At 49.2% G+C, this 23,718-nt stretch overlaps 1 protein-coding gene across 2 annotated transcripts in view; it reads left to right on the forward strand.

Moving 5' to 3' along the window:
• PKNOX1 (PBX/knotted 1 homeobox 1) overlaps positions 1 to 20,915 on the forward strand; it is a 54,021-nt gene extending 33,106 nt beyond the window's left edge. For both annotated transcript variants that reach the window (XM_037043045.1, XM_037043046.1), the window contains exons 6-11: positions 2,576 to 2,675; positions 4,086 to 4,183; positions 6,300 to 6,428; positions 9,432 to 9,508; positions 15,276 to 15,448; positions 17,682 to 20,915. In XM_037043045.1, coding sequence (XP_036898940.1) covers positions 2,576 to 2,675; positions 4,086 to 4,183; positions 6,300 to 6,428; positions 9,432 to 9,508; positions 15,276 to 15,448; positions 17,682 to 17,893 — 789 coding nt within the window. In that variant the 3' untranslated portion in view covers positions 17,894 to 20,915. The remainder of the gene's footprint in view (positions 1 to 2,575; positions 2,676 to 4,085; positions 4,184 to 6,299; positions 6,429 to 9,431; positions 9,509 to 15,275; positions 15,449 to 17,681) is intronic.
• Positions 20,916 to 23,718: the final 2,803 nt, after the last annotated feature.

The raw sequence follows: 23,718 nt of genomic DNA on the forward strand, positions 1-23,718 counted from the left end.
AAAGCGTGAGGGTTTGTCCAATGCTGCAGTACCGTGTGTTAAGAACGTTCCTTCCTCCGTTGGATTGGATGTGCACCTCCGTCAGCAGTCGGTTGGGCGCACTCGCAGGTTACTTCTGTCGCCCTGGTCTGTGTGTCTGTGCCGTCCAGTCTCCATTACTGTGTGTTAAGTCTCAAAATTGGGTAGACCGAATCCTCCCACTTTATTCTTTTTCAAAATATCCTTTCTCAAAAAATTTTAGCTATTTCTAGTTCCTTTGCCATTTCATATAAATTTTGAAATAATCTTGTCTGTGTCTACCAAAAATACTACTGGGATTTTGATAGGCATTGCGTGAAATGTGTGCGCATCCTGGGTAGAATTGGCATCTTGGCTGTGTCAGCCCTTCCAGTGCACACGCACGACATGCCTCCCCATTTGCTCGTTCTCCTACAGTTTCCTTTGCTTGTATTTTACAGTTTTCAGTATGAGTCCTGCACATGTGTTTTTAGAATTACACCTAAGTATTTTATTTTTTTCAAGCAATTATAAATGGTATTATATTTTTTAAACTTCATTGTCCGTGATATTGTATAGAAATACAGTTGTTTTTTTTTTATATTTATCTTATATCCTGTGGCCTTGCTGAGTTCACTTATTAGTTCTAGGAGGTCCTTTATATTGATTCCTCAGGATTTCCTGCCTGTTTAGTCACATCATATACAAATAGGACAGTTCTATTTCTTCCTTTGCAATCTGTGTACTTTTCATTTTCTTTTCTTGCCTTATTGGCTGGAATAGGATTGGTGAGGGCTGGGATCCTTTGCTTATTCCCAGTCTTCTGAGGAAAATGTTCACCCTTTCACTATTAATTTCAATTTTAATGGTAGTTTTTTCCCCTACATACTCTATCAAGTTGTGGAAGTTCCCCTCTATTCCTATTTTTCTGAGAGTTTTTATTACATTGAATTTTGTCAAATACATGGGTTGATATGATTATGTGATTTTTTTCTTTCGCCTATTAATATGGTAGATTACATTGAGGTTTTGAATACCAAAAATGCCTTGGATTCCTGGAATAAACTGTACTTGGTCATAGCATGTAATTCTTTTTAAATGGATTCCTGAATTCTGTTTGATAATATTTTGTTAAGAATAGTTGTGTCTGTATTGAGGGATACTGGTTTGTAGCTATCTTTCCTGGAGTGGTCTTGGTCTAGGTTTGGTATCAGGAAGCGCAAGCTTCAGAAAACAAGATGGAGAGTATTCCCTCCTCTTTTGATTTTTGGGAGGGATTAGAATTCGTGGTAGTTGTTCTCTAAATGTTTGATAGAATGCTCTAGTGACACCATCTGACTGGAGATTTCTTTTTTCGAGGTTTTTAAACTATGAATGTAGTTTCCTTAATGGTTATAGGACTATCCAAATTACCTACTTCAGTCGGATTTTGTCTGCTATGTCAGATTTCCATGTCGAGTCCGCGGTACTCCTTCTCCTCTCTACATCCGGCAGGTCGTGACCTCCCTGCTTCCGATAGCGGACACTTGCTTCTCCCTTTTTTCTGTCAGTGTTACTAGAGGTTTGGCAATGTGTCCATCTTATCAAAGAACTGGCTCTTTTCACTGTTCTTTTTCTCTTTTCCATTTCATTGTTGTCTGCTTCAGTCTTTGTTGTTTCTTACCTTGTGCTTGCTTTGATTTTATTTTGTTCCTCTTTTTTTTAAAGTTTTCGGTGTGTGAGCTTGGGTTATGGATTTGATGGCTTAGCTTTATTCTGACCACGTTAATGTAGCCCACTTTGGTGTGGCTGCCCGAGCTTGCAGGGTAGCCGCCTCTGGGGGATAGCCACTGTGCTGCTTGTCTGCTCAGATGTCTGGGTGCCTGCGTGTGCCAGACCCCAGGCTAGATGCTGGGTGTGGGGATCCCTTCCCTTACCAACCACCAAGCCTGCTGTCAGTCAGTAAGTAAATTCGCCTGTTTGTCTCTGATGTCAGATGAGTAGACTCTCTGATGTGGCGTTCACACATGTTTACGTGGAGTGTGCTGCAGGCCAGGCCCAGGCCCAGGACTCCACATGCATGCACACCCGGAGAGGCAGGGTTCAGGGGTGTGTGTGCTGACATCAGCGGGGTGCAGAGCTGTGTGGGCCCAGGGTGGCTCCCCATCTCCACTCAGAACCTCCCCAACCTGTGACATACTCTTCAGAAACACTCATCTTGTCAAGGAGGCTTTGTTTTTCGGGAAATCAAGAGCCTGAGCCAAGTAGAGTGGAGAAGGTGTGTGATGAGGTCAGGTGATCTCGGTATCATAACCCGCAGGACTGTAAGGTGTGGCTAATCTGCGATGAGGTGGGTGGAAGATGGTCTTTTGGAAGCCATTCGAAACTAACATCTTAGTGTTGACCATCACATCTGATAGTCGGTCAGTCTGTCGTCGCCCGTTTCCAGATGCCTAGAGCCTGCCTCAGAGGAAGCTTGCCCGCTGACTGTGGTCGTTGCCTCCTTTGGCAGTGATGCCATTACGCCACTTGTTTGGAACTTGTCAGCGTGGGTGTTCTGTTTCCTGATAGCCCTCCCCTGTGTGTTTCTGACTTACAGCAGATTCAAAGCGCCATCACGGGCACTCTCAGCCCCCAGGGAATCGTGGTGCCTGCATCTGCGCTGCAGCAGGGGAACGTAACCATGGCAACAGTGGCAGGTATGGCGATGGATGGAGGGACACCTTTCCCTGAGTTGTGCAGAAAAACTCCTTCAAAGTAGAATGGAGATATACATAAATATAACTTTTAATTAGTGCCAATTCCCTAATAAGAGTCCCAAAATTTAGACATCTTTGAATGCTTATTTCTTGTTAATTCTCAATGACAAATACTTCATACATATTGTCATATTGTCTTTTCCTACCAAAAACATGTTAGGAAGAAAGGTTTTATATAGGAGTTGAAAGTTTATAGCAAAAACCAATTGCAATTTTCAAATAGCGGTTTTTAATTGTTCTCTTAGCAGCACCTGGGAGATATTAAATTGTGTCATTAATGGATGACAAGCAAGTACAAATGTATCTTAGTCTTGGTTTAACTTGTATAATAAAAGCCAACACAAAAGGGGGACAGATTCTTGAGTTCTCTGGTGCACCTCAAACATTGCAAATACAAGACCATCGTGAATGTATGAGGCGGGGAGAAATTTACACTGAAAAAGTTCATGTCATAGCACAAAGGGAAGCCTCAACAAGAAAATAAAGTACACTTGGCCCTGGCTGGTGTAGCTCAGTGGACTGAGCTCGGGCCTGCGAACCAGACGATCGCGGTTCGACTCCCAGTCAGGGCACATGCCTGGTTGCCAGTTCCCGGCAGGGGCCAGTTCCCAGCAGGGGATGCACAAGAAGCAACCATACAGTGATGTTTCTCTTCCTCTCTCCTTCCCTACCCCTCTAAAGATAAATAAATAAAATATTTTTAAAAATACAAAAAAAAAAGAAAATAAAGTACACTTGATCAGAAAAAGAACTACGATAAAAATATTTGTTATGTGACACCTTTGGCCAAGTCCTTTGATATGTACTAATGGGGACAAGGAGAAAATGTAGGTGAGCACGAGGCATGGAAATGCAGGCCCTGAGCTGACCGTGCCCTATGCGCCGTCTGTGAGGACTGCAAGGGTGTCCATCAGCATGGTGCCACCTGGGCACTGCTTGTGCTGTGAGTTTGGTAATTTACAGTGACAGGTTGGCTAGCAAAGTATGGATCATTTGAAACGATGTAAAAAGCTCATCAGCCCTGGCCAGTGTCGCTCAGTCGGTTGGAGCATCATCGCATAACCAAAATGTTGCAGGTTCGATTCCCAGTCAGGGCACATAACTAGATTTCACGTTCCATCCCCAGTCCAGGCGTGTATGGGAGGCAACCTATCGATGCTTCTCTCTTTATCGATGTTTCTCTCTCTCTTCCTCTGTCCCATCCTCTCTCTAAAAACAATGGGGGAAAAATGGATGAGGATAAAGAAAAGTTCATCAAACTAGAGATTTTATTCATTTCATAATATAGTGAGAAGATTGGTTTTAAATTGTTGAGACTTAAATGTAATTTTTTTCTTCTTCCTTTTTGAGGTGGCACGGTTTATCAGCCTGTCACAGTTGTCACTCCACAAGGCCAAGTAGTGACACAGGCATTGTCACCGGGGACGATCAGGATCCAGAACTCCCAGGTGTGTGTGCCTTCCCTCTGGCAGGATGGGGGGTGGGGGTTGCACCGGTGTGGGCATAGAGGTGCGGGCAGGCTGCGGCCGTTCCCTCAGCGTGAAGGCACTGACCTCAGACTCACTGTCACGCAGCAACCTCCAGTTAACCCGAATGTATGTTCTGTTTCTTTTTTACTCTTCATCTCGCTGACTGTAAAAAAGTCACCAAGTTCAGAAAAGTCTAAGGAAGCAGGAAAAAAGTCACCCATTACTCTTCCCCTTGAGCGGTCCGTGTTGTCCAGTGGTGTACTTGGCTCTGAGCCAGGAGACCTGAGGTCACGGAGCCGCACTGCCCTCCACCCCCAGATCCTCAGGCAGATTTTCGCTGCTAATAGAGGGCGAGTGGGGCGAGGCGGGGTTAACTAGAGCGGTGGGCAGAGAGAAGATGCGTGTGGACAGAACCGCAACCGGCTGGCCAGCACCTCCACTGTGAGTCTGTGGGCTGGGCTGTGGCTTGTGCATTCTGGAAAGCTCTCTGCAGCGTTCCTGGTTGCTCCTGCTAAGCCGGAGAAGGGTTCAGAGTTCCTGGGCACTTGCTTAATGCCCCCCCACACCTCGGGGAGAAACCTGAGAGAGGGCTCCCCCTTGCCCTCTCCTCGCTGCCCCCTGGGGGCCCTGCTTCAAGAAGGCTGGTCTGCTGCTACCTGCTGCACCTCTCTCCCCCTGTGGCCCACCAGCCCCCAGAGCACGGGCAGCTTCAAGGGCAGCAGCGGCAGAGCTGTAAAATGCAACGGCACGCTGCGACCTTAGGATGGCCCTGTCCTCTCTGAGTCTTTGGTGAAATGTGATTGGCCTTGGCGGTCCCCCAGGCCCCTCTGAGTTTTGGACACGCACACACACACTTGTGCATTTAGCTGGGTTGAAGTCAGAAGGATACTGTTTCTGTTCCCCCTTCTCAGTCGGCAGCACCGATTCCTCCTGCGTGTCACTGCCTTGCCTTTTGCCTGCACACGTTTTCTGCATCTCTGAGGCCCCGCCTTGGGCCTGTGAGTGTGTGCTTCTCCCCGAGCCTGTCACTGTTTGGTTTACCCCTTTGCTTAGTGTCTCTGGTATTAATGGCCAAACCCTCCAGTCCAGTATTCTCGGTGATGCCCCATGCACCAGCCTGTGTCCCATGTCAGGGCCAGTCTCGTCCCGGAGCTCTCGGCCCTCTTGGTCTCCCATGTGCAGGCTGCTCTCTGTCCAGGCCTCGCATGGGGACTTCCCTTTGACATCCACCCGAGGACAGCCATCTGTTGGAGCCCCCATTTGCTGCTTTCTTGGCCTGGGAAGTACATAGTGTCGAGAATTGATTTTGGTCCCGTACTTGATAAGCCGTCTGTGTGCACGTGCAGCTCCAGGTGAGCGCACCTGCGCTGCAGCAGGGCAGTGTCCATCTGTGGTAACCACTGTGACACCATCTCTGTAGGCGCACCGGGAGTGAGAGGCTGTGGCTGGGCAGCGTGCTGGGGCCTGGTGGGGCCTGTAACTGTCTTTTCCAGGTTTGTGTGAGACACTTACGTAGGGAGTCTTGTGCATGTCCCCTCCTGTCAAAATGGAGCTACGGAAAAGCATGTTCCCTGCTTTTCTCGGGTGAGAGAAGTGTGGTTCCCAGTGGCTGCCGAGGCCCCTGCAGAGGCTGGCTCCTCGGCCTTCACTGTTGTTGCTGTTCCTTCCCTGCTGTTCAGCTGGCATGGCCTCCTCTAGCCAGGGTTTTTTCAGCTCCCCTGTCCATTCTCAGTGGTTGCTTGAAATCTCTTTGAGGCTGGGAACTCGAGTGTTATCACATCCATTCCTAGAGGAAGCAAGATGGTGAATGCAAGACATGGGAATCATTTGTCTGCAGGTGAACGACTCAGGGGCCTTCTTAGCATCCATCCCATCCACCTCGCCAGACGGGGGCCTCTGCCCAGCCGAGACACTGTGGTGAAGGTAGTTACAAGGTGGAGGGAGCCAAAGCCTAGGGTCGATGTGTGTGCTTCTGCTGTCAACAAGGCCTTGCTCACCAAGAGCCATGGTTCTTTTCTGCACCAGAAGTCGTGAGCCACTTGGACATGTCGTAATTTTCTGTGCTTTCTAACACCAGCTTTCCATTGTTTAAAAGCTTCAGCTGCAGTTAAACCAAGACATGAGCATCTTGCATCAAGACGACGGCTCCTCCAAGAACAAGAGGGGGGTCCTGCCGAAGCATGCCACCAGCGTGATGCGGTCCTGGCTCTTCCAGCACATAGGGGTGAGAGTGCGGCAGCCTCGGGGTTGGCGGCGCCCTCGACCAGGCTTGCTTTCTGGATTTTTCTAGAAAAAAGCGGCTTGTGTATGCTAGTAGGCCTGGCTTGCACTGCCTGTATTTTGTTAACTGTCCATGTGGGTTGAGCATGGGACAAGCATGGGCCAGAGGGAGGGTTACCAAAAAAATGGAGGATATCACTTCAGGGAACTTAAATGAAACAAGGGGACCCCTGATGAAGAGGAAGTCAGTTCAGCTCGAGGAGGGCGAGTGGGCGAGGCGGGTCAACCAGAGCAGCGGGCAGAGAGAAGGTGCGTGTGGACGGAACCTGGAACGCAGCGATGGTGTCTGTGTTGGAGTGTTGAGGGGGATGTGCTGAAAGACCCCAAGACCGCTGGAGGGGGTGGGGCGCGTGGACAGAGAGCCTGGCAGAGGCTTGTGGAACATGAGTGGCGGTCGGGTTTGAGGGAGAACCACTCACCCCACATCTGTCTGGGCGCCTGGTTTCCCCCCGGGGTGGTAGCCACGTCTTCTCTGCGGAGTTGTCTTGGGAAGCACACACTTGTCCATGATTTAAGGGGACACTCACTCTTTACCAGGTTGAACCCCTCAATCCTCACACCCCTGACCTCCAGGCAGGCCTGCCACCAGAGTAGTTTTCAGGGGTGACTCCCAGGGTAGTGGCCAGGGTCAGGACCAACCGGGACGGCTGTCAGGGGAGTGGATGGGAACAGAGGCAGGAAGGCGGATGCTCCCTGCTGAGTTACAGCCATGCTTGAGCAGGCGTAAGCGCCCCGGGGGGCGCAGGAGGGATGGGGGGCAGCAGGGGAGAAGGTCTGACAGGAGCCTTGCAGCCTCATGAACCAGCTCTCGGCCAGGCACTTCCATCCGTGGTCACCTTTCTCCGAGTGCAGTGGCCACCTGTTCCTTCAGCAGTGCTGGCCCCCGGGCTGTCCCTGAGAGCTGGGCTGGCACAAGACCTGGCGCTTCACTTGGCCGCTGTCATAGCCTGCCTGTGTCTTCAGCTGCTGGCTGCTTCCTAGCCTGCATCTCCTTTGTCTCCACCCTGGTGCCCTTGGTGTCGGTGGAGGTGTTGTCAGGCCCACGTCTGCCCGCGCCCATCCTCTGCCCTCACCGTGCCACCCAGGCACCTCTCTCCACTGTGTGGGGCCCCGGCTGTGATCCCCAAGGCCTGCACCCAATCTCAGTCATCTCGTCTCCCTCTGGGTTTGTCCCTTGTCCCTGTCATGCCCACTATCCTCTAACTGGCATCGGGCTCCTTCCCTGCAGGGCAGGGGCCTGATGGCTGTGATGTCACTGAGTGGTCCTGGGGGGCAAAGGGGACCCTCCCTTCCTGAGGCGGAGACTCTGGAGGCTCCGAGCTCCCTTCCCTAAGCGCTAGGCCCCAGCTGCTCTCCTCTCTGGTGTCTGTTCTTGGTCAGGCCATTCCCACCAGCAGGATATGGCAGCGGGTGTCAGGAAAAGGGACAGTGTGACCCTGTCTAGGAATTTGTCCTACAAAGATTCTCAAGAAAATGAAAGATTTTATGGAAAAAGTGGTACAATGATATTCATTATCCTAATGGTACGTCAACTTGACAGTATTATCCAGCCAGTTAGCATGATAAACAGGTGCTGGGAGGCTTCAGGTAGATGGAGGTAAGTGGAAAAGACGATGTTTTTAAGTATGTTGTGAGTCTGGCGACCAATAAATACAGTTGCGATGTAATGTTAGAATGCACACAGTAAGTGGTGGGATTGGTTTTCTGGCTCAGTTTCCTTTAATGCTTTAGTAATTTCTAAAACAATAACCCTCCTCCTCAGTTCAGTTAAAATACCACTTTTTTCTCCTAAGAAGCCATACGCTTGTTCCTAGAATCAAATCGAGTCACCACCAGTTAGGTTGAGGGGACAGAGGGACTGCTGCCGAGGTCATGCTGGTGCTGCTCCACTGTCACCCTCAGGCACAGCGACTACCAACGTCCTGGTGATCACTTAAAGTGAAAACTAACACCCACGTCCTGCTTCTTTGGTGCCATCCACTCTCTGGGGCCCTGGTTGGTGCGAAACAGGTTCCGTGCACATAGGTGTTATGGTGAACGTCTTACTGGCTTCTGTACGTGGACAGTGCTCAGTCTTGGAGAAGTTGTTCATTGCCATAAATGGAAATTATTTTCCTATTAAGTGAAATGTTTTAATAATACATAAAAGAAAGGAAGCTAACAGACACTCCCACCCCGTTTGGGTTCTTTATCAACAGCACATGTGAACCCAGCAGAGATTGTTCCTGAAAAGCCTTAGAGCGTGTAAGTGCATCCCATGGCGGTCTCGCCTCCAGGTCCCCAGGCAGAGGCCCGTGACCCAAAGTGACGGCGTGGAGCAGCCCGCCTGGCCCCTTTCCTGCTGCCCCGTGGAGCCAGCTGGAGCGTGGGGGGAGTTTGTAAACTGTCCACGCCTGGGCTTCCTCCTCTGAGAAGTTAGGGGTGCCTGGCTCAGGGGTGATGGTGCGGAACCAGTGAACTGCTCAGGGTGTGCAGAGGTGACAGGTGTGCTGTGCCCGCTGTGCCCGTGGTTTCATGAGGCCGAACCCCTCCTTTACCCACTTTAAATGGGTGCCATTTATGGTTCATAAATTATTCCTCAGTCAGGTTGATGCAAAAGCAGTAGACTTATCAGGGTCTTAGGACAGCACCTGGGGTGACAGGCAGGACTTGGCGGTGTCAGCATAGCCATCTTGGGGCCTCCAGATGCTGTCCAGCCACCTTTGCCCAGGCTGTAACCACCTGCTGCTGTACCGGGTGCTCCTGGGCAGCCAGGAGAAACACTTTGTTCTGTTCGGACACTTCTAAAAAAATTGTGAGACAAAAGTTAGGTTTTCACTGAAAGCAGTATATACTGATACTTGTCAGTTATTTACAAATGGTTATTTGTATGCTGCTACTTTACCTAGAAAATCCCGAGTTCCCCTTTAAAAACTGAAGTTCACGGTAACCTCTCTTTTTGCTTTAGCATCCCTACCCGACAGAAGACGAGAAAAAACAGATCGCTGCTCAGACGAATCTGACACTGCTCCAAGTCAACAACTGGTAAGACCCACTGCCCCCGAACTGTGCCCGTCGGTGCCGTAGAGTGCCCGGAAACGCTGGTGCTAGTGACTAGTAGCGTTTGGTTGGAAAGTCGAGTTCTTTTCATGGCAGTACTCTGTTATCTGAGTGCTGGGATTGGTGGCAGACACTTAAGAATGAATCAGCCCCTTCACTTACAGTTTTCATGATCAACACCTCACTGTGAGCTTTTTGCTTACATCCTACTTGCCCGACTAGAAATGTGTTTCTCTATTGTGTTACTGTCACAAGTTCTCCCGTTCATTCAGAGATGGGTTTTCATCGCCCAGCTTCCGGGCAGTGGACAGCCAGGATGAGACATCTGACCTCAGGTGGCCCCTCCGCAGCTCCTCCACCTTCCCAAACCTCGTGTCCCTCTGTCGGCTGTGACTGGGGGAGGCAGCTGCTCCTCCATCTGTGCGGCGTTCCTGCCCCACTGTGGGTCCCGGGGGTAATAAGGGAGAGATGCCCAGGATGACAATTACTTTGTTAATGAGCCATCCTGCTCTGGTTCTGGGTCACATGTGGCTGAGGACACCTGCACCCTGACCACGTGTTCTCCCTTCAGTGAGAGCCGTCCATGTTACTAAGTGGTGCCAAGATCTGGATGCTCTTAGGTTTATTTACTTATTATTCAGACACAGGAAGTGATTTCAGCTTATGAAGTTGACACGCAGAAAAGAAAAAAAAGCACAAATTCTAGCACTGGTACACATGATTATATTCTTATTTTAACTGTAAAACTTAAACTTGAAGGTCAGTTAAGTTCCAATATAATGATAAAATCTTCTAATTTTTGCAGTTAAATATGAAGAAGGTATGTTTTTGTGTTGCATTAAATATTTATATTCTGCTTTTGAGCCATTATTTTTTTAGGGGAGTAGCATAAATAACTGTAGTATGTGGACTATTCCTTATTAAATATCTTTAATTAGAGTACTGACAGAAATCTGAAGGTTTCAAGTATATTGTCGCTTGATGTTTGTAATGTCTTGCAAGTATTCGGTTGTTCTCATACAGCCTTGTGTCGAAATTTCCTGTTTTGATTTAGTCGTCATAGTGGTTGGTGAAGATGAATGGCAGACATAGAATTCCTTCTTTGAAAGTTCTGATGCCTGGTCACTGTTCAGTCCTCTCCTTACTTTTCCTTGTTTATTGATGTCCTCGTGTTCCCCAACTGGCTACTCGGTGGTGTTCAGAGAATTGTCTTATCTAAAAGGTTTAACACAAACTTTTAATTTTTAAAAATACTAACAGTGTAATGACATGACTTTTGTACATTAAAATTTTTAAAAATCTTTTAGTAGTTATAGGTACTTTTACTCTTTGTGACTTTTTCTTTTTTTTTTTGAAGGATTTTATTTATTTATCTTTAGAGGGGAAGGGGAGAGGGAGAGAAATATCAATGTATGGTTGCCTCATGTGCATCCGCTGCTGGGAACTGGCCCGCAACCCAGGCATGTGCCCTGACTGGGAATCGAACTGTGATCATCTGGTTTGCAGGCCTGCATTCAATCCACTGAGCTACAACAGCCAGGGTTCTTTGTGACTTTTTCTTTACATCTTTCATAGTCACAAAAATTACATCATAGACTGAGATTAAAGATGCCCATGATTGGCTATAGAAGCGGGTCCTGGAAAGTAGTAGCAGGCTTCCCTCCAAGGCGCCACCGGCATCGGGGACAGCAGGGCTTCCGTGAGGTTGTCTCATCCAGGCCACACTTGTGCTGCCAGGACTGAAGACTGGCGCCGAGCGAAGCTCTGTGGCTTCGCCATTATCAGATGTGTCCAAATGCAGTTTGACATGTTCCTGAAGCTTAGGGGTTACTTTGTTTTTTCTGATCCTCACCTGAGAACATGCTCATTGGTTTTAGAGAGAGAAACATCAGTGTAAGAGAGAAACGTTGATCAGTTGCCTTCCACACACATCCTGACCGAGGGTTGAACCCACAACTTATGTACTTTCTCTGACTGGGAAACAGACCCGCAGCCTTTCAGTTTGTGGGCTGACGCTCCAGCCAACCGAGCCCCCCAGCCAGGGCAGATCTCAGGGTTTTAAAATTAGCCTTGGCTCCTGTGGCTGGGTGGATTGAGTGCAGGCCTGTGAACTGAGAGGCTGCCAGTTTGATTCCCAGTCAGGGCACATGCCTGGGTTGTGGGCCAGGTCCCTAGCTGGGGGTGAGCAAGAAACAGCCGGTCTGTGTATCTCTCACACATTGATATTTCTCTCCCTCCCTTTCCCTTACTCTAAAATTAAATAAATAAAATCTTATAAAATTAAGCAACCTTAGGACTTCTTGGTCAAGATGGAAGTGCAGGTAAACACGGCTTATTGCCTTGCACAACCACTGCAAAATTACAGCTAAAACATAGAACACTCAGAACCATCAGAAAATCGAGCTATAGGGAAGTCCGACAACTAAGGAAATAAAGAAACCACATTCATCCACACAGGTAGGAGGGACCAAGGGGCAAGACGAGAAGACCTGGAAGGGGCTGGTCCCTAACCCACCTGTGGTGGGTATAAGAGGAAGGGATATCTCAGAGGGAGCGAGGGATCCTGCCCTCACACCAGACCACCCAGCCCAGGGTTCCAGTGCCAGGAAGAGAAGTCCCCATAACTTCTGGCTGTGAAAACCAGTGAGGGTTGGGTCAGTGGAAGAAACTGCAGGATTCTCAGCCCTCCCTTCTTAAAGGGCATCGTGCCACACACCCACTTACTCAGACTCACTCCTTCTGGACTTCAGCACCAGTGCGTATAGGGAAGAACCAAAGTGTCTGGCATTAGGGCAAGAACTGGAGGACAGCTTCTTCCCAGACAGACCTGCAGACAGTGGTCATTATACCTCTTTCGAGCCCTCCCCCATACAGAGCCATAGTGCAGTGGCACCATATCTGAGTCTCCATCAACCTGGCTCACATGGTAAGCCCCACCCTGGTGATTACCTAAGGGTCTGCCCCATCCAGCTTACAGGCCCGCCCAAGCAATCTTCCCATCCTGGGAACAGAGGCTTTCTACATGAAGGGCTGGGCTAGGTGCAGACTTCAGACCTTCCTCAATCCACCCAAGCAACAGCTGAGCCCAACCCCCGTACCTCTCGCTGAGTGGCCCTAGGCCGGGCACCAGCAGTAGCCATCTGCAGATCGTTTTATAGCTTATGCCAAGGGGCCCCAGAACTCAGGTGGAGGCTGACCTTGGCCTGCACCACCCAGGAAACTCCAGAGCCTGCGGACCCAATGGACAGTTATAGACTACGTTGGAGCACCACGCAACCACCTCCACAGGCCACAGAGGAAGGTGGTTGCTAGCCAGGGGTCACAGCCAGTCCTACCAGCTGTCAAGGGGTAAATTCCCCCCATTGACTTGGTGGCGGCAGTCAAGACTCATCTATAAGGGAGGGAGTACTGAGCCCACACACAGGGCGCACCTCGAGTGCCCAGAGTGGGTGATAGGGGAGGCTGTGCCACCGGGCCCTTCGCACACCTACTACATAAGGCCACACTACCAAGACATGGAGTCAAAGCAGCTCTACCTAACACATAGAAACAAACACAGGAAGGCTGCAAAAAGGAAGAGACAGGAATATGGCTCAAATGAAAGAAGAGAACACAATTCCAGAAAATGGAGATAAGCAATCTATCAGATGCAGAGTTCAAAACACTGTTTATAAGGATTCTCAAGAAAATCAGTAGGTACTTGAACAGCATAAAAATACCTCGGTAGAAATAAAGGAGATACTAACAGAAATAAAGAACAATTTACAGGGAATTAACAGCAGAGTGTATGAAGCCAGGAATCAAATCAATAATTTGGAACATAAGGAAGAAAAAGACATCCAATCATTACAGCAAGAAGAAAAAAGTCCAAAAATCGAGGATAGTGTAGGAAGTCTCTGGGACATCTTTAAACATTCCAACATTCTTATCATAGGGGTGCCAGAAGGAGAAGAGAAAGAGCAAGAAATTGGAAATCTATTTGAACAAAAAAAGAAAAGAGAACTTTCCTAATTTAGTGAAGGAAACAACCATGCAAGTCTAGGAAGCACAGAGAGTCCCCAAACAAGATGGATGTGAAGAGGCCTACTCCAAAACACATAATTAAAATGCCAAAGATTAAAGATAAAGAGAGAATCTTAAAAGCAGCAATCGAAAGCAGCCAGTTATCTACAGGGGAGTTCCCATAAGACTGTCAGCTGATTTCTCAAAAAGAACTTTGCAGGCCAGAAGGGATTGGCAAGAAATATTCAAAGTCATGAAAAATAGGGACCTCCAGCCAAGATTGCTGTATCCAGCAAAGCTGTCATTTGGAATGGCAGGGCAGATGAAGTGCTTCCCAGACAAGGTAAAGATAAAGGAGTTCATCATCACCAAGGCCTTATTATATGAAATGTTAAAGGGACTTAAGAAAAAGAAGATAAAAACTATGAACAAGAAAACAGCAAAAATACCTATCTGTCAACAGTTGAATCTAAAAAACAAGAAGAACAGAGACAGAATCATGGACACAGAGAGCATTTTGATGGTTGCCAGATGGGAGAGGGTGTGGGGGAATGGGTAAAGAGGTGAGTGGGTAGAGAAGTATATATTACAGAATAGCCATGGGAATGTAAAATACAGTATAGGAAGTGGAGTAGCCAAAGAACCTATACATATGACCCATGGACATGAATGAGATATGGGAATTGCCTGAGAAAGGGCGGGGGGTAGTGCTGGATGGAAGGGGGCAAAGAAGGAAAAATCAAAACAACCGTAATCATGTGATCAGTGAAATATAATATTAAAAAATGAGAAGCAGCTCATCACTTGGAAATGTCTTTTGGAAAGCTCGGAGATCAAGGCTGGAGTCAGCCCTGAAGGCTCAGGGCTCATCCCCACTCCTCACCTCGGGGCGGGGCGGGCAGGTGGCGACACACAGCCTCAGGCTTCAGGGGACACAGCAACTGCTTTGCTGCTTTGACCTGCCTCTCCCCTAGAGAAAACAACGTCATGTCACATTCATAGTTTGGGCAGTGTCCTCAGTGTCACAGTGAATATCCGATTTGCAGACATGGGCCAAGTCAGTTAAAGTGAAAAGGGTGACATGGAGGAGTCGGTCTTGATTCCAGTGGGTTATTTTGACAACCGCATGCCTTGTTTTTTTTGACACTTAGATAATATGCTTGTCACTGCTCTAAATGCCTATTGTGAAGGGGAAGAATTATTCTGATTGTTTTCATGTTGTTTTAACATTTTTTAAAAAACTTTATTTATTTATTTATTTTTAGAGAGAGGGGAAGGGAGAGAGGAAGACAGGGAGAGAAACATCAGTGTGTGGTTGCCTCTCGTGTTTCCCCAACTGGGGACCCAGCCTGCAACCCAGGCATGTGCCCTGACTGGGAATCGAACCTGCCTCCATTTGGTTCACAGGCCAGCACTTAATTCACTGAGCCACACCAGCCGGGGCTTGTGTTGTTTTAAAGCAGCTCGTTTCCTGGAAGGACTTTGTTGCTCTTCCAGGATCTTTAAAAAGGCCATTTTAGCCCTGGCTGTTGTAGCTCAGTGGATTGAGTGCAGGCTGTGAACCAAAGGGTCACCAGTTCAATTCCCAGTCAGGGCACATGCCTGTGTTGCGGGCCAGGTCCCCAGAGGGGCCACGTGCGAGGCAACCACCATTGATGTTTCTCTCTCCTCCCTCCCTTCCCCTCTCTCTAAAAATAAATAAATAGGCCGTTTTGATGAAAGTTCTTCCTTTGTTGACCTCAATGCTTAGGTTCATCAATGCTAGAAGACGAATTCTTCAGCCGATGCTGGATTCTAGTTGTTCAGAAACCCCCAAAACAAAGAAGAAAACTGCTCAGAACAGACCAGTTCAAAGGTTTTGGCCCGACTCCATTGCGTCGGGAGTTGCCCAGCCACCACCCAGTGAGCTCGCTATGTCGGAAGGTACGGGGCCCCAGGGCGCATGCGGGTGGCACCACAGGGCGGGCGGTGAACCCTAAGCACTGTTATTTCCTGAGAGTTTAGGGGGCATGAACCAAGGTGTGTGCAGTTGTCTGTTTCTGTGTCTGAAGTGTGAGGACACGTCCTCCTGTGTACTAAGGGACAAAGAGGTCACACACACAACACGTGAAACATGACTCACACCGAGACCCAGCGTTAGCGGTGCATTCTGTGGCCTTTCATCTTTCTTTTCCCTCGCATGTGGGGCAGAGGGTGGCATTGTGACTTTCTCCCTCTTTACCCCTTAGGCCCCTGGACCCTCATCTGGCTTTGCTTACCCCCTTTGACCCGGCCCCCTGTCCAATGTGTTTCGAACGTTCTTCTATTTTGCACGTCTTTCTGTTGCGTGTGCGAGCGTTTTTAAATGTATATGGTGGTGTTATCATCTCATTGCTACTTTTTTCATTGTCCTTTCTTTGTTTTCACTCAGCAGCGCAGCTGTTGTTATTCAAGGACGTTTGGGCCATTATTTCTTCAAATAAATTTTCTCCCCCTGCTCTTCTGGGACTCCTGTTACCTGTCTGTTAGGCAGTTAACAGTCACAGTGTCGCGGATGCTGTTTTAGGTTTTGGATTATTCTTCTGTCTCGTGGTGGATTGTTTCTCTCCTACCTGCCGGCTTCCCCAGTCTCTTGCTCCTGCTGTGTTTGGTCTTCCTCTCATCCCGCCCAGTGCGCTCTTCGCGTCAGATGCTGTGGTTTTGTCCCCAGCAGTTCCGTGTGAGTCTTCCCGTCTCTCCTGGGGCTGCTGAAGTTTTGAATCCATGGAGCACAGTTACCATTATCTCTTCATGCTGTTCTCTGCTGAGTTCATCCTCTGCCAGCTCTGGGTCTTGCCTTGGTGATTGAGTCTTTTTTTTTAAGGTTTTATTTATTTGTTTTTAGGGAGAGGAGAAGAGAAGGACAAAGAGAAGGAGAGAAACATCAGTGTGTGGTTGCCTCTCACAAGCCCCCGTACTGGGGACCTGGCCCACATGACTAGGAGTCGAACTGGTGGCCCTTTGGTTCATGGGTGGGCACTCAATCCACTGAGCCACACCAGCCAGAGCTGGTGATTGAGTCTTGTTCCCAGCAGGCTCAGTCCCAGGCTGATCACCCCCACCCCCCCGCCCTGCCACCCCCGCAATCATAGAAGGCCTTGAGTGCTCCGCCCCATGTCCCAGGTAGTGGGTGTATTCACTCTGGCTCCTGAGCTCTGGATACTGCTCTGTACTCTTAGGCAGTCCTGGCCCCAGCTCCATTTGTTTCTCTGCACATGCCTGCCAGCTGTCCTGTGCCCAGTGCTGAAGACATTCCCCAGCCATATGGGCTGGGCTTGGCCCCGCCCCTCACAGTGGGCGGTGCATCAGGCTGATTTTGTTGCCATTTAACTCCTCTTGACTCCTGGACTCCTGGTGTCTGTATTTTTCACCTTTGGCTTCATGTAGCGACCCTAAATTCGTATTCAAATAGTTTATACTTTAAGTTGTTATTTTCTCTTTTAATCTGGTAATTAGTTAGAAGGGTACTCTTTCTCTCTGCCCCTGTCCTCCCCTTCAGAAAAGACAGTTCCTGTCTGTTAGGGAAAAAGTTCAAATGCGATTTTCCTTGAATGAAATCTCCCCTCCCTCTGGGCATCTAGTCGTCTTCAGAGACGACCCTTATTTCCAGTGTCCTGTACGTGTTCCCGGTGCCCACGAGACAGAGTGTCCTGTGCACAGGCAGGAGTGAACGAGCCTCTCTTCCCCAATTTAACACAGGGACGTCTCCTTTTGCTCTTGCCGCTTATTGACACACTGGAGATGCTTAACGGGTGAGCCCAGGAGATGCACTGTGGTCCCCAAGAGGGACAGGGTCAGTGCATGTCGGGTTTGTTCTCTTTCCCCTTCCCAGCTATTCTCCTTGCTTGACCTCACTCCCCTTACTTTGTTTCCCTGGTTATGTCTCTGTGGGCCTTTCTCCTGTTCTCCAGTCTCCTTTGTCCTTCTTGTAGCACTATTTCTGCCCTGACCCCTGAGACCTTCCACAAGGCCTGAGGTCCGTTCCAGAAACAGTCCCGGATCCCTGTTGGATCCCTCAGAAACACACAGGGGTCTTCCTAGGAGGTCAGAGAAGCAGGGAGCACCCACCGGATGACTGTTTTCCTCCACGGAGCACTAACGTGAGTAGTGACCACTGCGTTCTGCTGGTCTGCCACAGGAGCTGTCGTGACGATCACCACACCTGTGAGCATGAATGTGGACAGCCTCCAGTCCCTGTCCTCGGACGGCGCCACCCTGGCCGTGCAGCAGGTCATGATGGCAGAGCAGAGTGAAGACGAGTCTGTGGACAGCCCGGGGGCCGGCAGGGCCGCGCTCACTCCCGCGCACATCAGCGGGCTGGTCCTGGAGAACAGCGACTCTCTGCAGTAGGCCGTGGCCAGGACGCAGGCAGCCCGGACCCAGGGGGCGCCAGGACCCAGGGCAGCGGGCCTGGCTTTTTAATAGTTTGCACAGCAAACATTTTACACAGTTTTATTTCTGATCTGTTTTATATGTAGATATAGAAGAGTGCACTTTTGTATTTCCTAGCGAGCTCCCAGAGCGTCTGTGCCGATGCAGCGACTTCTTTCGAGTGTGTGTGTGTGCGCGTGCGTGTGGGTTTCCAAGGAATGTCTTTAAAGGTATAACGCTAAAAATGTGATGGATGACAAACACCCCTGTGAGTCCCTGATTACGTTAAGGATCAGTGCTGCCGTTTTGTAAAAAATTATGCGGTTTTAACTGAGTTTTGTGGTTAAAGCAGGTCTCATGGGCTGGCTTATTTGTGTGGCCCACAGGTTTGAAAGAAGCTTCTGCACCTTAAAGCCGCCAGTGCAGGGCGGACGGGACACGGCAGCAGACTGGCGAGGTTCCGTGGTGGGTGCTCGGTGCCCCGAGGCCTTTGCGTTCTCCCGCAGCACGGGAGCCTGTTCATTTGCTATATATAGAAAGAAACTCCTATTTTTACCTTGCTGGACTTATTGGATAAAAAAGCTATTTTTATAAATTCCTTATGAATTGGACTATGACTATATTGAGGGTAAAATTTCTAGAGAAGAAACCATACATGCTTACTATTTCAATTTGGAGTGATGAATTGACCAAATTTAATGAACCTGCCCCGAGATAGCTAGGGTAGTAATTTACATTTATTACTATGAAAGAAACAACTATTTAATGAAATTTTGGTATCTTCAAATTTTAGTTTATACATAAATGTGCAGATTGCATTTTCACTTAATCTAAACGTCCATGTAACGGCATCCGCTAACTAGGAATAGTTACGTGAAGTGGTAGACAGTGATCGGTTAAAGCTCTCTCCAGACGTATTTCAGTTTGACTTAAAGTTGACTGCGGTTAAGTGGTGACCACGCCACGTTAGCTGCGTATTGTTTTAGGGTTTGTTAGCCATATGTTATGCATAGAATGTTTATTATAAACTAATATAAAATGTTCTCCATCCCATTGGCTCAGACCTGGGGTAAGTCCCAAACATTCGCCTTTGTTCCATGATTAACGGAGAGAGACCCAGGAAGGGACAGAAATGAGCGGGGCCGTGCTGACCATGTGCTGTGCTCTCCTGCCGTTGGCTGCACGCGCACCGTGGGTCCTGGGGCCCCGTGTTTCCCCCTCGTATGCGTGACTCTGGAGCATCCGGAGCCCTTCCCTCCTCTCCAGCACACGAGATTTGGAATAATGTTAAGACTCCCGTTTCCTGGTGACAAGACGAACCAAAATCATAGACCGGGTTTTGTCTACTTTGGTTGATTGGTTTTCACTTGTTCGCTTGCACACAGGGCTGTTGCTCAGAGAAAACGGGCACCTTTTCTCAAGAGCAGGTCTGCGTGTAACCCGAACCGGGCTGCTCGCCAGGAGTCAGTGCCTTCCTGAAGGAGGGTCCCGTGGCTGGGAAGGCCACCGTGCCTGGGATTCAGCTGCAGCAGCAGGTCGTGGACCCGGTCCCTTCGAGAGGTATTCAGAGCTAGGGCAGATTTTTTCTGGGACTGACTTTTCCTTAAAAATGGATTAATTAAAGTCGATCATAGGAAACGACTTCCTGGATAACCTAGAAGGCAGAGAGAAATAATAGGAATCTCTTTTAAAAAAGTATTTCAGGAGCTTTGAAAAGAAAAACTTGACTGTCAACTCTTTGGGGAGATAATACCATTTTTAAGCAGCTATTGATTGCATTCATTATTTATGAATAGTTTTTACTATTTTAAGTCTACACAACGTTAAAAGGTCATTTTAGCTTTACTTAAATTCTAACTTTGGGGGACTTCTCAGAAACCAGGATCCGTGGAAGCCAGCCCTCTCCTTCTTCACCCCGCCCTCCCTCTGTCGCTCTGGGCTGCCCTGCTCTCTGGTTTAGTGTGAAAACATTCAGAGGCTAGGAGCTCCTTATGGGTCGTTGCTCCTCCCCTGGTCAGAAACTGCCCATGGGGGCAGCAGATTGTTGGCTGGGGCTGCGCACACCACGTCAGTTTGGAGGCGGCCGCATCAGGGTTCACACTGGCCCAGACTCAAGCTTCTGGGTCCAGTGGCACCACACGTGCCTCCGCAGCCATGGCTGGTGCTCTTAGGCCCTGAGTTCAGTCACTGTCTTTAGGGGAGGAAGGTGAAGGCCACTCGGAGAGCACGGGCTCCAGGGCAGACGCAGCCTGTGGGTTCTGTAACCTCTCCCCCTAGTAACCACCTGCCGTGGCTGTTTTGGTCCAGAAAACTGCTGCCCAGCACACAGGCCATTGGTGTCCCCCTTGTCCACGCCCATTGTCCAGCCCTCGGGTATCACAAGAACCTGTTGAAAGCACCACTTCTGCTGAGCTGTCGTTCTAAACAGGCTGATGCTTTGCTCTCATTAAACTCCCCCGAGGCAGGGGGCTTTTGAATGTGTCTGACACCCCGGGCTAGCATGTTGTCCCTGCTGCTCAGCTGTCGAGCAGGTGGCTGACAGTGCCAGCTGTGGACTGACTCAGCTTCCAGTCTCTTGGTTCCAGGTGGTGAAATAAGTTTAAGCATTTATCCCTTGTGCAGAGGCCAGTGGGCAGGGCCCCACCTGTTCACAGGCCGCAGAGCGACATTGCTCAAACCCCACATGGAGGGTTTCAGGAATCAGTACCGTCACCTGTTGGGTGACTGGACTCTGACCTCTGTGAGAAAGTGTCGGAGCACTTTTTTCTGTCAGACAAACAGACACACCCGGAAGGTGTGACAGGCGCAGTGTTGGCTGTTAGTGACAGAAGTGACTCAGCACCTTCCTTTGTTCTAGTTGTGTCTGGTCTATGAACTGACAATCTTTAAAACGTGAAAACTGTAACAATATGTTTTCTTGGATTGTTGTCTTTAAAAGGGATTTTTGTGAAGCAATTGATTTATCAAAGCAAAAAAAAATTAAAAATAGAAACGCGCTTTATGGAAGTCTTATTTTCTAAAGCTCATGTCACTGCATGCTGCTTTCCCATTTTAAGTAATACGTTCAGGCTGTTGGCGTTTGCTGGTGACAGTGGGGTTCGTGGTGACCCTGCACATTTAAAACTTAGGGTCACCCTGCAATGGAGCCATTTACGTTTTCAAGAACCTACGATTACTTCAGTTAGTCATTGGTTTTCCAGGAAAAAATTAGAAAGTTTTATGTGCTTTTTATTGTATTTCATCATGAATCTTATGACTTTGATAGAAATGAGAAGAATAATTGATGAGTGAGGTACTGCCTTTCATGGGTCCCACTGGAAACCGCGTGCCAGGCAGCCCTGGACCCCTTGGGACAGGCATCTGGGCCACTGCAGGGGGGTGCTTCAGCACCCCCAAAAACGTGCTTCGAGGCTCCCGTGTGTTAGCAGACTGAACTTTTAAAAATGTGAATCTTGCTGCAGACTAGGGCTCATAGCTGTGAGTGCATTGTTTCAGGGAGGGCTCCCACTGGGCAGAAAACCGAGGCACCACGTTATCACGGCAACTCCTTGAGGTCAGAGGTGAGGGGGGAACGTGACATTTAACCAGGTGAGGGCCCAGCCCTCAACCGTCACCTCTAGACTCCAAGTGCTCCACTTGTAAAAGGAAAGAAATTGGTTTGTGAGGTTTATTCTAGTTCAAAAGTACTGTTTTTGACAAGTAAAACTTTATGTCTTGAGGGAGATGCGTTAATAAGTAATGACCCAGCAAACCCTGAAAGTAAGAACTGGATTTGCATTGAATGTTTAGTACTTCACCTTTTTTTGCTTTTTGCAGACATTCCAAGTGAGGGGTGTTATGTTCAGCCCACGTGCTCTGCTGTATATGCTCTGCTGTATGCACTGTGAGAAGAAATTCCTAGCACAAATTATGTTTGCCCTTTTTACCTTCTCTGAGACCTAAGATGGCTGCGCCATTTTTAAACTGAAATTTGCACAGCTGCAGCCCACGTGACTCACCAAAGTGCACACAGCTCCGGGAGGCTCGCTCTGTCTCCCTGACCCAGGCCCACCAGCCTCTGTGAGGGGTGGGCGGGGCGCAGGGTCTCCAGCTCCACCCTGACTCTCCTCAGAGGGCGAGGCAGTGTTGCCTGACTGAGGAGTTTTGTACTTGGCATGCGGAAGGCCTTTGGAAAGCATTACCTTGCACAGGTATTTGTTTTTTATATCATGATTTAAATGAACCCAAGACTTCAGCCCATAAAAGCCAACAATGGCTGTAATACAAAGGAGGAACTCTCTTATCCCAGCAGGTCTGAAAGGGGCATTTTCATGATGTTGGTGGCTTTAGTTGTTTAGACGTTTTTAGAAAATGGGTGGTAGAGGCAATCAGGTATGTTTTTAAAAATGTTTTGCTATAAACTCAATTTTTCCCTGATATTATCTCAACACAGCCTTGTGTGCTCAGAAGTAGGCCGTGAGGCCCTGGCTCGTTTACATCTGGGGTAGGGGAGTTTAGTGCAGCCCTGAGTTTGCAAACCAGAGAGTGTGGGTGTCAGAGAACAGCCAGCCCTCGGGGTTGCAGGAGAGGCTGGCTGAATGGAGCCAGGGAGGCCGAGGAAGCAGCGTTTGCGGGAGGAGGTGAGTGTGTGGAGGCTGTGGGCTAGGGCCCCCCCAGCATGCGCCTGTGGCTTTGATAAGAGCAGTGTCAGAGGGTCAGAGCAGACAGAGGCCCAGTGTCACGTCACTGGGTGACTCGGCAGCCAGTAGAAGGTAGCACAGGAACTTACTTGATTGCCTTGGGGTGAAGACGTTTTAAGACCCCAAGTGCAAAGATGAGGAGACAACACTGGTGGTTTGGGCCAATCTACAGGGAAGATTTCCGTTCAGTGAAGGACAAATGGACCATAAACAGGTGACAGGGTGAGAGAGGCCTTCCCCTCTTTTTTTTTTACATCTAATGCTGTCAGGCAGTTCGTAATTAGGGTTAAGGGAAGATTCCTGCAAATCAATGAGAAAAAAACTAGAAATCAAGAGGAAAATGGCAGGATGTTCACTGGAAGGAAGACTCAGGAGCCAGGCACAGACCTGGGAAGCACTTCATCAAGCAGAGGCCAGGCGGGGGGCACGGTGTGTGCAAGCAGCAGCCTGTGCACTGCCCGCGTGTCCTTGGGACCGCCGGGCCCTGATGGCAGGGAGGGATGAGTCCCAGCCAGGGGGCACTCAGGGTTTGTGGCAGCATCTTCCCTTTGATAGTGGGTTTTCCTTTGTTCCTAATTTGTGGTTGAATGCTGCCTACTGTTTGTAGAGCAGTTTCAGGCCCAGAAGTGGGCACACACCCTCTGACAGGCCGCTGGTGTGGGGCCAAGTTGGTCTGTTCAACCCGTCACTGGGTGTGGGTTTTGTTGCTCTGGTTATGCTCAGCTTTCCCCAGCCTGAGGTCTCCTCCGAGTTCCTGCCATGCCTCAGCTTCCAGCAGGTGCTGTGAGCCTGCACCTGGCTCTGGCCAGTTCCCTAGTCCCCACCCCCACCCCCACCAGCAGATGACCAGATGAGGCTCAGGTGGAGGCAGGGTGTATTCCTGGTTCAGCCTCCGTCACAGGCAGGTCCTGGGTCCAGGGGCTCAAGGGCCAGCTTCTCAGCAGTGTGCCCACCCCTACCTCTGCTGCAGACATACCTGGGTAGGGTCTAGGGTGGAGTGTGCCTGGAATAGGAGTGGAGCCTGGGTCTGAAAGGTTTTCTGCTCCCCTCCCACCAAGTAGTGGTTCTCTCTGGGAGGGGGGCGGGGCTTGTTCCTCCCCCAGTGGATTAAGATTTCGGCCTCAA

Source organism: Sturnira hondurensis, unplaced genomic scaffold, assembly GCF_014824575.4.
Source record: "Sturnira hondurensis isolate 20B ecotype Veracruz unplaced genomic scaffold, ASM1482457v3 Scaffold0003874, whole genome shotgun sequence".
NCBI lineage: Eukaryota > Metazoa > Chordata > Mammalia > Chiroptera > Phyllostomidae > Sturnira > Sturnira hondurensis.